The 13,612-nt window shown below is 37.3% G+C and overlaps 1 protein-coding gene across 1 annotated transcript in view; it reads left to right on the plus strand.

The window, feature by feature from the left end:
• Positions 1 to 353: 353 nt before the first annotated feature.
• The window catches only part of LOC140138041 (exportin-4-like), a 221,547-nt gene continuing 208,288 nt past the window's right edge, over positions 354 to 13,612 (plus strand). The window contains exons 1-8 of the mRNA XM_072159880.1: positions 354 to 441; positions 5,543 to 5,648; positions 6,282 to 6,423; positions 7,382 to 7,523; positions 7,994 to 8,110; positions 8,825 to 8,984; positions 9,665 to 9,777; positions 12,768 to 12,925. Of these exons, the coding sequence (XP_072015981.1) occupies positions 394 to 441; positions 5,543 to 5,648; positions 6,282 to 6,423; positions 7,382 to 7,523; positions 7,994 to 8,110; positions 8,825 to 8,984; positions 9,665 to 9,777; positions 12,768 to 12,925 (986 nt within the window). The 5' untranslated portion in view covers positions 354 to 393. The remainder of the gene's footprint in view (positions 442 to 5,542; positions 5,649 to 6,281; positions 6,424 to 7,381; positions 7,524 to 7,993; positions 8,111 to 8,824; positions 8,985 to 9,664; positions 9,778 to 12,767; positions 12,926 to 13,612) is intronic.

Consider the following 13,612-nt stretch of genomic DNA (forward strand, 5'->3'; position numbering starts at 1 on the left):
TTAAAAATTTTTAGACGGCATGTACAGGGGGGTTGCACTGCTCAAATTGGATTAAAATGATTATATTCTTGTTTAGAGAGGTCAACACCATATTTTGAGGGGGGCCCCAGAAAAAAATGGAATTATCACACCCCCCTACTGAAATAGTCTATAAAGTTCCTCTAAATAGAGTTACAATGTTTTATGATATTTTTAGTCAGATGAGAAAGAAAGAAAGGAAACAAACAAACAAGCAACATTCACTGTTTTCATTTACAGTGTTTTCAAATATCGTCAGAAAATGCAATTAAATCAATCAATCAATTAATTGGTCGAACTTGGACAACCAATCAGGGGAGACTTGCTATACACAGCCTGGATTACCGTCCCATCTTGCTTTGCGTTGTAGACAACATGGCGGACTTTTTGCGTGAGTTGGAACAAGCTGCACAGATAATCATGGTAAGTTTACGGGCAACTATGGTATCAAATGTACAATATTTGTAGCATTAGTTAAATAAGAATATAAAATTTAGAAAATATCAATAGGAATTCGACTGTTTGCTGACATTTCTGGTTGTATCCATTCTCGCCCCATATTATTATTGCGAAATGAGGTAAGCTTAAAATCATGTAATTATGGTACAGCACAATCAAAAATAAGTTACATGGTTAGCCCTGTGTTTCACTTCCACGAGGAGGTCTACGGGGAGAAATTCTACAAGGTACAAGGTACAAGGTATTGTAGGGGAAAAGTCACTGCACATTGGCAAATGGCAAATCTCGGTGATCAACCAGCGGTGACGAACTTTGGGGTAGGGGATGTTTGGGGTTTCAGGGCAGGGTAGGTATAGTCACGATTATCGCACTTTCAGTTTTTCGATGTCTAGTGAGCAAATTTTTTCAATATTTTGAGAAAATGATGTCAAATTTTCTATTCTGTATTGTTTGGTAATAATGTCTTTTGCCAGTAGTATGTTTAAAGTTGTAATTTTGTGTTTTTGATGGCAAAGATCGGATATTTTCGTTCCCGATTCGAATTCTGAACCCTTCGCAAGGGTGCCGATTTTGGCAGAACTTTGACGATAATTTTGCCTTTTTGGACACTAAAATGCTTTCGATCCTTAATTTTGTTTCAACCGAGTCTTAAATTAGCAAGTCACGGTTGGTACCACTTTCATATACATTGATGAAATTTTAAAGATTTTTTTCAAGTTTCTAACCGGCGCAAATCGTTAAGTGTGTATTTCCCATTGACATCCAAAATGGCGTAAGCCAGTCCTCAATATACATAGGTACGGCGTATATAGGACTGGCAAGCGAGTCTAGGTAGGTATAATATTACAAAAATAATTGGAACTTTTTTTGATCTTCATCATGTTCATTAAATTAGTCTCATATTGAAGAGCTAAATGAAAGAAAACTCATGAGCCATAAATTAGGTATACTAGGTGAATTCAAATTTGCCATCAAACTGCATCATTTTAATATCAAATTAAAAGCCTTATAACTTAGAGTAAACAAAGCCAAAACTGAAAACCTTTTTTTCATAGCACTTTCCGTAGCAAAGTTACATCTTGTCAAAGATTGACTTTCATCAAACAATGTCAAAAAGATTCAGCTAGCAAAATTCCCCAAAACGGCATTTCAGGGGTGTTTCTAGATCTTAATCTCATGATGATAGCAGCTTTTTTTTAATGGAACTGCTATCAAAATCCTCTAAAATTCCATGTCGCGAGTGACTTATCACCATAAAAATCATATATTTGGGTCAAGTGAAGTATAGAAAACATATTTATGTAGGTTTCTTTCTTGACCAGTTGTTTTAAATTTCTATGTAAAAATGCATTGACATTGTCGGCGAATTTGGCTGACTAGCAAATGTGTTTGCCTGGCATACCTACATAAATGAAATTCATATGACATGTCGTTGAGGAGATATACTAATTTGAATAGCTCATTTTTTCAGCCAATTTTAGTCGGTGTTATGCACTTTCAGTTTCTCATGCGTTTGAATGGGAATTATTTTGCCTACTCGCCACAAGTTTAGGAAGCACATTTCTTCAATATTTTGACAAGTTGACATCAAATGTTCTATTCTATATTGTTTGGCAATAATGTCTTTTGCCAATAAATACGTCCAAAGTTGTAATTTTGTGTTTTTGATCGCAAAGATCGGATATTTTTATTCGATTCCAATTCTGCACTCTTCAAGGGTGGAGAATTGACAGAACTTTGACGATAATTTTCCCTTTTTGGACACTAAAATGCATTCGATCCTTAATTTTGTTTCAACCGAGTCTTGATTTAGCAAGCATAATAAGGTGGGTACTGGGTACCCTACCAATTTTTATACATTTGATGAAATTTTGAAGAAATTTTTCGAATATCTGACCTGCGCAAACCGTTAAGTGTGTATTTTCCATAGACAGACAAAATGGTGTGAGCCAGTCCTTAGGTACGGTATGTATCGTAGGACTGGCGAGCGAGTCTAGCCAATTTACTGTACCGTATTAACTTTTTGTGCATGCAAAATGTGAATACATTATAGGCCTATAGGCCCTATATTGGCCTATATAATTTATGTTCTTAAACTACACACATCTTCAACTAACACTTGCTATAAAATAGTAAGTCCAGTTGAATAGAATTATAATTTAGTCAACTATTTGATCTACCTGGATGATTCATAATATTCATAAATACAAATAAATATAAAAGTGTGTACTACTTTATGGATTCCCTAAATAGTTCCCACAGAGACTATGGACTTGGATGAGCCCAGGCGATAGAACAAGAAACCAGAATACCAGATCGATTACATCATGGTCAGGAAGAGTTAGTTTTTAGTTTATTCTTTCTTTATTGAGGGTAACAACTTCAGTGACCAGCACTGCTTTCCAAGCAGACCCTCAGTCAATACAAAACATAATATAATAATAGTACACAAAAGTGATACAATATAAGATAATACAAAAAAATGCAATCACAATTATGAATTCATAGACTATACACATTTTAACATGAAATGAGAACATTTGTTTTGAATTGTCTCAAAGACATATTTTCCATATCAGTTCGAATCATTGGTGATAAACTGTTCCAAATATGAGCAGCTCTGACGTGAAATGTACGTAAAGAGGTGGAGAACATCACTCCAAAAATAAAATGTCAGGACACGAGTCACACGACCAGGCGCTGACTGTGCTAGTGACCATCAGCTACTTGTAGCCAAAGTGAAACTAAAACTGAAAGCTAAGAGAGACAATGCACCACCTACCAGGTATGATGTTGACAACATTCCCACTCAATATTCAGTAGAGGTGAAGAACAAGTTTGACAAGTTACTGAAAGTTAATGAAGAGGAGCAGATGCCAAATGAATTGTGGGAAGACATGAAAGAAGCAGCCCATAGCGCAGCAAAGTTAAGTACATCCCCAGAAAGAAGAAACGGAAACAGCCGTGGATCTCTCAGCAGACCTTAAACCAAGCTGATGACAGGAAGAGAGCAAAGGCAGATGGAGGAAAGGAAGAATGGGCACGCTTTTAAACAAAGAGGTCTCCAAAAGTGTTAAGGAGGACAAAAGAAACTACATCGAAAGGAAGTGTGTGGAAATGGAAAGGTGTAAGGGTGACTCAAAAATAGCTTTTGGTATTGCCAAAGAACTTACTAAGAAGTGGACTCCCAGGATGGATGTTATAAATGATGAGAAAGGTAACAATCTTACCGACAGTGAAGACATCAAGAGGTGATGGGTTCAGTATAGTTCCCAGCTGTTTGAGGCACAATATGACAAGATGTACATGTATGTACAGTGTGAAACGAGTGAGGAAGAACCTCCATCATTGAGATCTGAAGTTGAGCTTGCCATGGAACAAATGAAAAATGGAAAAAAGTCACCTGGCATTGATAATGTGGCTTCTGAGTTGTGGAAGGCAACTGGGAAAGAAGGGATAGACCTAATGTGGCGTCTATGTGGTATCATCTGGAAAAAGAAGAAATGGCTGAGAGACCGGTGTAGGGCAGTATTTATTCCACTGCCAAAGAATGGAAATTTGAAGAACAAAATGGAGCAAGAATATCTGATGAGCAGGCAGGATTTCGTGGAGGAAGGGGGACTAGGGACCAAATTGTCAACATCGGGAATGTGATTGAGAAATGCAGAGAGCATAGACTTCCTCTTTACATGTGCTTCATATATTACAGTAAAGCTTTTGACTGTGTTAGCCACCCTGGCCTCAGATGTGGGAAACTACATGAAAAAAATGGGTTTCCCCAAGTCATCTTGTGGATCTGATCAGCTGCTTATACATGTATGAAGACCAAGAATCAGCAGTCAGAACATGTAGTGGGGACACAGATTGGTTCAAGATTGGAAGAGGCTTACGACAGGGCTGTGTGATATCACCAAACCTATTTAACATCTACTCGGAAGACATAATGAGAACAGCTTTGGAGGGGTTTGAAGGTGGAGTGAAGTTTGGCGGTACAAAATTACTAACCTGAGGTGCATGATGATACCACTCTTTATTTGTAGCAGCAGAGTAGAGCTGATTGATCTTTTGAAGCACATCAAAGAGGCCAGCGAAGAAAAACACCTTCTCCTGAACACAAAGAAGACAAAAGTAATGGTTGTAGACAGAGAGCGGAAAAGTGATGAGTTTGTGATAGATGGACAGCAGATTGAGGAGGTGAAGCAATTTGAATATCTGGGTTCAATGATTAACAACAGTGGTGACCAGGGTTGTAGCTTGGCCAATTTCTATGCCAGGTGGCAAATTATTGTGAAGCAGAGAGTACATAGCGCGTGGAGCTCTTGCGCTTACGGCCGGGGGTCCACTTAAGGGGTATCACCCCCTAAAAAAATTTATTTTTGCTCTTCTTATGATGAAAAAAAAAAGCTACAACCCTGGTGGTGACAGCACAACTGAAATTAAGAGAAGGCTGGCTATTGCAAGGACATGTCAAGGGCATGTCAAGCATATAGGAAGCAGAGGCCTATATTGACCTCAAGGTACGCCTACTTTGGGCAACTGTGTTTTCCATTGCTACTTACGGATGCAAGTCTTAGGCTATGACCAAGAATGATAGGAAAAGAGTAGATGCTTTTGAGATATGGTGTTACAGGAGGCTTCTACAAGTGACATGGAAACACAGGAGAACAAATTCCTGGATCCTCAACAAGATTGGTACAAGTATAACCATCAGAAATGGCATAATGGAGAAAAAGCTGAAGTACTTTGGCCATATTGTCAGGACACATGGAGGTGTAGAAAAACAAATTTTGCAAGTGGCTATTGAAGGCCGACGAGGAAGAGGATGTCCACCAACATCTTGGACTAATGACGTGAAGCTGGTTTCTAACCAAGGAATGCAAGGTGCAACGCATTTGGCATCAGATCAAGTGAGATGGCGTACTCTTGTGAAGACCACAGCAGCGCTACACAGCGCCACCTGACAGAGAGAGAGAGAGAGAGAAGAAATTTGAAATATCACCATTCTTTAACCCACCACTACTTTATTTTCTAATTTCTATTTTTTCCTTCTTGTGTACTTTTACAGGCCCCACCTTCGATGGTGAGTCATGAGCAGCGACAAGCAGCGGAACATGCCATACTGGCATTCAGAAAATCCAGGACACCATTTTCAGCATGCCAATATATTCTGGGTAAGGCTGCAAACAATTTTTTTTATGATTTTGAATTCAATAAATGGGGAAGCTAGGGTCAGTAGGTTGACAAACTACAGCCCAACCTCCTTTATCAGAATGGTACAGATCTCTCTGTTATGCAGTGTTGGAAATAGCTGGTATTGCGTAGCAAAATGCTACACAATTTTATCAATTTGCTACAATTTTGGAGGTGAGTAGCATTTTTATGCCATAGACTTACACACAGAAGTATGTGAATGTACCAAGAGAAACGTAATGAAAGCAAATTTTGCTACGCATAAAAAATGCTTAATTCCAACACTGGTTATCCGGCCATGTGATCGTCTTTATTTTACACTTGCCTGGCATATACTGTAGAGTGGATCAATTCAAGCCTGATGGTTGTGGAAGGTAGGTGTGATGTGATGTGAACAGAAGCACACTAGAAACCTTACATAAATCATAGATCCTAGAATAGGATCTCTGCATAAAAATGTGTGGATTTTGCCTTCTACAAATAAGTGAATCTTCTTGGTAGCACAATGGCCTTGCTGCACATTACAGTCCAGTCATTTAGAGTAGATTATGTTTTACAAGTTAATTTAATTTTCAATAACTCGATTGTATTTTGATCTATTTCATATCTTGCAGAACACAGCAAGAATGACTATGTGTTGTTTCAAGTGGCATCTACCATTAAGGAAGCAGGGGTGAGAGAGTGGAGCATGCTGGATCACAATGACATCGATACAATCCGAAGTTTTCTGCTGAAATACGTCACACAGCATCCAAAGTAAGAAATGTTATGTAATGCTCACACACTTCATGGCATTGGTTTGTTCAGTTGGCAAATCTAATTAACTCCCAAGTGAAATTCTCAAATATATCTGTGAGCTTAGTCATAGTGTATGTTTTGCTATGATGAGTCCATTTCAGATATTGCAATTGATTTTCCTAGTTGAGTCTCTGTTGTTGTTATACATGAAACTGGTCAGAATATTAGATTGCATTTCAACAATTATCCCTGGTGGATTACTCGCTGTTCTTCTTTTTTCAAATTGTTTTGCATAATTAGGAAGATTTCAAAATCTGTTAAAATCCACTTCCTTCTTGCTATTTGAAGTTTGGTAAATGAGCCATGAGATGCTGAAAATGTAACTTGTACTCAGTCTCTGGAGAGAGAGAGATGGCTGTAGTATTCCAATCCATCCTGTACTTTTCAAATAGCCATAAACAAGAAAAGAAAAAAATCTATATCTAAGGTGAATGTGATCTTGGAGAAAGTGAACCAATTGGGTGATTCCAGTTGAAACCCATACACACCCTGTGGAAGACATGACCTTAATCTTCTACACAATGAGTGTGAATTTCAAATGGGTTACCTGAATGGGTAACTCCATTTGAAATCTACACATCCTGTGTGGGATATTAAGGTTGTGCATTCCATAGGGGGTGTACATATTTCAACTAGAATAGCCCAATGTAATATCTGCTAACCTACAAAACCCACAAACTTTTTTTCAAGAGTTTCAGAAAGTATTCCAGACCTTATGATTGGAAGGACCTGTTACTTACATGTTACATGCTCATATTAACAGAAAATTATGCACTTTTGTATCAAATGTTTTAGAGGCATAAACAGCAGTGTAACTGTCATGTGACTGTAAGAAGGATTTCCTTAGAATAATAGTGTTATTGCTTTTATCAATAATCATTTTTCATTCCAATTTTTCTTATCTTTTGTCACATAGTTTACAGAGCTATGTCCGTGAGCAGATGCTGCAGGCAGTAGCAGTGATATTCAAGAGGGGGACGGTTGAAACAAAGGCCAAAGGTCGTGAAGGACTGTTCAACGATGTGTCTCAGTTGATTGGGAGTGGTGACATGTCTCTGGTAAGTATGATCAATTCAAAATGATCACATTGCTATTTTAGATAAAAGTTTTGAAGGTTTGAAAGGTGATTTAATAAAATAAATAAAATTGCAACTCACTATGCTATGTTGCATCCACTCTCCAATGTTATTTGGGTATTTTTCAAAATTAATATCTCCAAATTTAAAACATGTGTGGCCTTATTAGTGGTGTCAAATGAAAGAGAAGACAATAATGAATACAATAATGTAATCCTGGGGTGCTGCTCTTAATAGTTTAAAAACTTAGTGTAATTTTAAAATGAATCTTTAAAATATCTCAAACCTAATAATAGTGTCACCCGGGTGGTTTCAAATGACAGAACAAAATAAAGAATAGAATATAAGAACTCTGGAGGGTGTACCTTATGGTGCTACTCTGCATTTTCATTGGCTATTTTCTAAACTTGATCTAAAACTTCTGTTTGTATTATGTTTGTATTATGTTTCAGCAACTGGTAGCGTGTTCCATGCTGACAGCCCTTCTCAATGAATACTCTGGTACAGCTCGGACCAGTGACATAGGGCTTAGTTGGGAGTTCCATAATGAGTGCAAAAGAATATTTGAAGTGAGTATAATGAATGTGACTTGAACTGATCCAACATGGCCAAAAGAGGCAATGGTGAAATTTGGATACAGGCAAAAAATTGGGTAGAAAAAAACAAACATTAGAAAATCAACATTGTTATACCCCATAAATTTGCAACCATGTGCTAGGAATGAAAGGATGTCAGTAACGGCATACTTGGGTAACTTTTCCAAGTTGATGACGATAATTTAATTTTCAAAACTAGGCTCCTTATTTAGCCATATTTAGATGCACACAAATTATATTGAGAACATCTTACATGGGACAAATTTGCTTTACTTGCATGGAGTGGAACTCTTTGGTAAGATAGAGAATCTCTTATCTTGCACAAGAACATTTTCAGCATTACTTGTATCAGTAAAATTACTGAACAAGCATATTACTGCTTGAGCATATAAAATCAGTATCATAAACAGTCGGTTTTGTTCATGCAAGGACTTTGGAATTGTTCAGAATTGAAAGAAAGTGTCCACAACTAGGTTTAGTATCACAATAGTAAATCTCAGTGTGTATCATGTGTACAAAAATGACTGGATCTGGAAGTCATTGATGTCTGGGAAAATGGATCCTTAATCATAAGTCTTTGAAAAGAAAACAAAAAAATAGATTTTAAGTTAAGTGTTACGGATAGGTAGGAAAAAATACAATATAATGCATATTCAAATGATTGTGTTTTTCTTTGTTATCCCACAGCGTCATGATTTGAAGCGAGTGTTTGTATTCACCCTACAAGCTCTACATCAAGTGGAATCCACATCCCAGGCCAGTCTATCCAGGCAGGCCACTGCTGTATTCAATCGGTTATTGTCTATTGCTGAACAGGTGCTTAGCTGGGATTTCTCTCATGCACGACATATCCTTTAGTTATTTACTAGTGATGGGTTACCCAACTTATGAGTTCGGGATTGCAAGCTCAAAACTTTGTGTGTAACCAAATTTTCCAGCAAAAAATATCATATATTTACTGTAACTGGGAGGTAAGGTTAGTGGCAGATCTGGCATCAGATCTCTGAAAACGTTTGTGTATGACTTTGATGAGCTTTGCCAGGCTCAAAGTCTCATACATTTAGTGTGTTTGGTGAGGTGCATGGTGTGGATAATGTAATGACTTAACAATAAACTAGGTCAAGGTATAGTTGGACTAAATTATAATTCTGTTCAACTGGGCTTACTGTTTTAGATGGCTACAGTATCAAAGTATCAGAATTATAATTTAGTCCCAACTATTTTACCTGGATGATTGATAATATTCATAAATACATAGGTCAAGGTATATAGGAAAAGTAACCCAATTTTGGATGTCCTTGGTGCAAGACATTCATGAGTTAGACTAGTGTAAAGACTCCATTGAGGAATTAAGCAGCTTACAGAATAAAGCTTTATAATCCTTCAATAGAAGATTTCCATGCTAGGCTAATTCTGTGCTCATTTACACAAATGATAAGCTGTAAGTGAGTGATGAAATAAAATAAAGACAAATTTGACAAAGCAAGCTTAGATTGAAATATTTAGCCTTAACTATGGGATGTGCACCGGCGAGACGTGTTGTAGGAATGTTTGGAACCTTGGAGACGCCGCCGTTCAAACCGGATGGAGGATGGAAGGATACATTGCTGGACAAGTCACTGTTAGAGCTCTTCTTCAAGGTGGGTGTAAATCAATTTGGTTAGAATTATTCTTAAAATAAAATGAACCTTAAGCTTTAAGACTTTTTACCACTACTGGTGTGTTCAAGAGACCACTCAAAACAAACAAGGCGTATACAAGAGAGTACTTAATACAGCTTGTGTTGTGTGAATGGCAATTCTCAGTAGTGTTTGTGAGTGTAGTGAAGGAAAGTTATCTGTGAGGGGTTTGTTACTACTGCTGGTCTGGTCAAGAGACCACTCACAACAAACAAGACTTATACAAGAGGGTAGAGAGTACCAAATACACCTTGTGTTGTTTGAATGGCAAATCTCAGTAGTTTTTGTGACTGTAGTGAAGAAAAGTTATCTGTGAGGGGTTTGCTACTACCTACTACTGCTGGTCTGGTCAAGAGACCACTCACAACAAACAAGACTTATACAAGAGGGTAGAGAGTACCAAATACACCTTGTGTTGTTTGAATGGCAAATCTCAGTAGTTTTTGTGACTGTAGTGAAGGAAAGTTATCTGTGAGGGGTTTGCTACTACCTACTACTGCTGGTCTGGTCAAGAGACCACTCACAACAAACAAGACTTGTACAAGAGGGTAGAGAGTACCGAATACACCTTGTGTTGCGTCAATGGCAATTTTCAGTAGTGTTTGTGACTGTGTAGTGAAGGGAAGTTATCTGTGAGGGTTTTGCTACCACTGCTGGTGTGGTCAACAGAGTACTCACAACATGTAAGGTTCATAAGTTGCTTGAATGAATTTGCTTTGTAATTTCTGTGACTGCGTTCAAATGTGACTGTGATGACATAGTGTGTAGAATGGGCATATGTGATCTGTTACAACAAAAGGTTCCTTATAAAGTCAGCCATGATGTATGCATCATTTCTATTATACTTATCCACAAATACAGACACCAAGAACAGTATATGATTCTTTTGTTGTAATTTTTATTTGCTATCATGCTTACATAAACCAAAACAAAATCTCTCTTTTCAAAATGTGACCATAACAGGTGTGAGCAGGGCAAAAATCAATCTAGAATTAGGGATAACCATCAAAATTTCATGTTGACCCTATTGCTACAAAAGATTGTTTTCTGAGTAGAACTAATCAACAGAAGTATTTTGGTGGTTAAATGGTCAAAATCGGTCAAAAACTTTTCAATTATGAATTATCAAAGTTTCCCATTCTGACCGGTCATTGGAGCGAAATAAAATGACAAGGTCCAAAAATAGCAGTTGGGAGCAAAATTGGCATAAGCATATATTTACCTTTATATATTTCTTTATTTTAACATATTTGCAAACATGAAACAAGCATATTGTGAAAGTATCAAAGCGGTTTCTTATGAAATGGCACTTAACTAGTCACTGGCATAACTTATTTTTTCAAACCAAGGCATTGAAATCATGCATTTAGAGGACATTTGCCAAAAATCATCCAAGATAGCCGATATGGCACAAAATCAAAATTGCACTAAGTAGGTGAACTTTTTTTTCACAACCAAGAATTTCAATGTTATTGGGTTTAATATGACCAATTAGTAGGTGTATGTAAACAAAATCTTAAGTTTTGAAGGTCATTGACTCATTCACAACAATAGAGATTATCCTCATCATGCTCATGTGTATTCCTGTAGTATTCCTCATTCAAACCAAAGTAGCACTCAATACATTATGAGTATCTTTGTTCAAACCAATTCAATGCTTGACCTCGGAGTTACCTGCATGACTATCGCGGGCTATTTTGAAACAGTTATGGTTGCACATTCAGGTACTTCTTTTGAAAGTCCTAAACAAGGTATAGCCAGCAGCAAGTTGTAGATGTTATAGGCCTAAATATAAGAAAACGTTTAGGGTTAAGATCAGGTGAACAATACATCGAATGAGCACGAAACTTCATATTTATGTTCAGAAAGGTGTCTTCTTAACATGATTTGAAAGGAATATAAAAATTCCAAAGGGAAGCTGGTGATTTAATTTGTAACTCGAGATCTACTTGTTCAATTTTTTAACCTTTTTACAGAGGGTATGATAGAGGTATTACTGGCAACTCTGCCAAATTACAGCTCAGTAGGCCACGTTTTTTCACCTGATCTTACTGATTTGAATATTTTGTGCCATTCTTGAGCAGTGCTAAACTCAGCCACTGGCAATTAAGCGCACTGTGGCGATGGACCAATTTTGACTCGCACTTACAGAAAAACAAAATAAGTTATGTTGCTGTAATTTGCAAGATAGTTACAAAATATAATTGGCAGTAACTTCCCCAAATTTTACAGAAAAATATTGAAAAATAAAAGAATGAGATCAATTTAGAAATGTATGTGCAAGCAGTGCACAGTTGAGCTCCCTGCATGTCTATGGGAGTGTTCTAATCAAGTTGATGGTCCATTGGTCATCCCTACTAGAATGTACAGCATAAAATGGCCAAGATAATTATCCCAGCTAATCACTAGAAATTATGTTGGGATGAAAATAATTTTAGCTGGCCATAATGAAGGGAGGTGTATGTTTTGCTCTAATGGGTCACATGTGTGTTTTGTTGTGACATTAACATAAGTGATATAAAATAAACAAATCTCCTGGAAGGAAGAAAAGATGATGCACAGTTTAGGTAAACAGATAGCGTTTTAAACCTCAGGTCCTCATCTATTGAATTCTCTTCCAAACAACATCAGGCAGGCCAAAACATGGGACATCTTCAAAACCAATTTAAAAACTCATTTGTTTGTTTAATTGTTTGCTTGTCTGGAAATTGTATGTTTACTATGTAGAATGCCATTGATTATTGTTTTATTATTATCATATACATGCGTTCTTTTTTGGAAAGCACTGTGGTCCTTGGAGGGCGCTATATAAATGCTTGGTTGTATTGTATTATTGTAACATCTATAAAAACAAAAGGTTGATAGCTGCAAAATGTTGTCTGAGTAAATCAAAGAATGTGATTCTTTTAAGATATAATGTTGACATGATCATTCCGTATTCCGTTTTTTAGATTCACACTCGTGTGCGGCATAACTCTGAGATGTGTCATCACACATTGCAATGTCTGATGCAGCTGGCGACATTACGAGGACAGGTCTTCAAGGAGGAGAACTCGAAAATCATCTACTTGACACATTTCATCCAGTGCTTTCTACAGATGCTTAACAGGTGAGCACTTAATGCCAGACTAAACTATATGGCAAGGTTCTTTCGCATTGCCCAACTGCTCTTCCTGATTATCGGGTATAAAGAATTAGTTTACATCTGGGTTAAGCAATGCTACCCAGCTTGTTTGGCAGGTGAGGTCCTGATGTGATGATCAATTAGCCAATCAGAACCCCACTTCCGTGTTTACGCTGTAAACTGTGCCAAATCGGCAGAGTGCTGAGCAGATTTTGAGCATTTTTTTCATATTTTATATGTGCTTTTTCCTTTTTTCAGAATTTTCCTTTTTTTTTCATGGAAATGTATTCTTGTGCCTGCTAAAACGAACAAAACTTTAGTTGCACATACTGCGATTCGTGTGCACATATTACGCAATATGTCTACAACTTGATACATACGTGCAGCTAGTGAGAGGGTAATGACCTCCGGCTACCAAGTGCTTTGTCCTTAAACTATGCTTCTGTACTGCATATCAATACTTTGTACGCTGCTTGTTTGTCATGAAATGCCTTGCATGAACTCGCAGTGGTTTGTTGATACTAGTACTTATAGTATGCTAGCAGTATTTAGTGGAATTAATTTAAGTGTGACATGATATAAAATGATTCTGCGGATGTTACATTTACATACCCCGACAGCTGGCATGCCGCCTCTGATTGTATGATCTGAATTGCACGCCGCAACAAGCGT

Source organism: Amphiura filiformis, chromosome 17 (assembly GCF_039555335.1).
Source record: "Amphiura filiformis chromosome 17, Afil_fr2py, whole genome shotgun sequence".
Taxonomy (NCBI): domain Eukaryota; kingdom Metazoa; phylum Echinodermata; class Ophiuroidea; order Amphilepidida; family Amphiuridae; genus Amphiura; species Amphiura filiformis.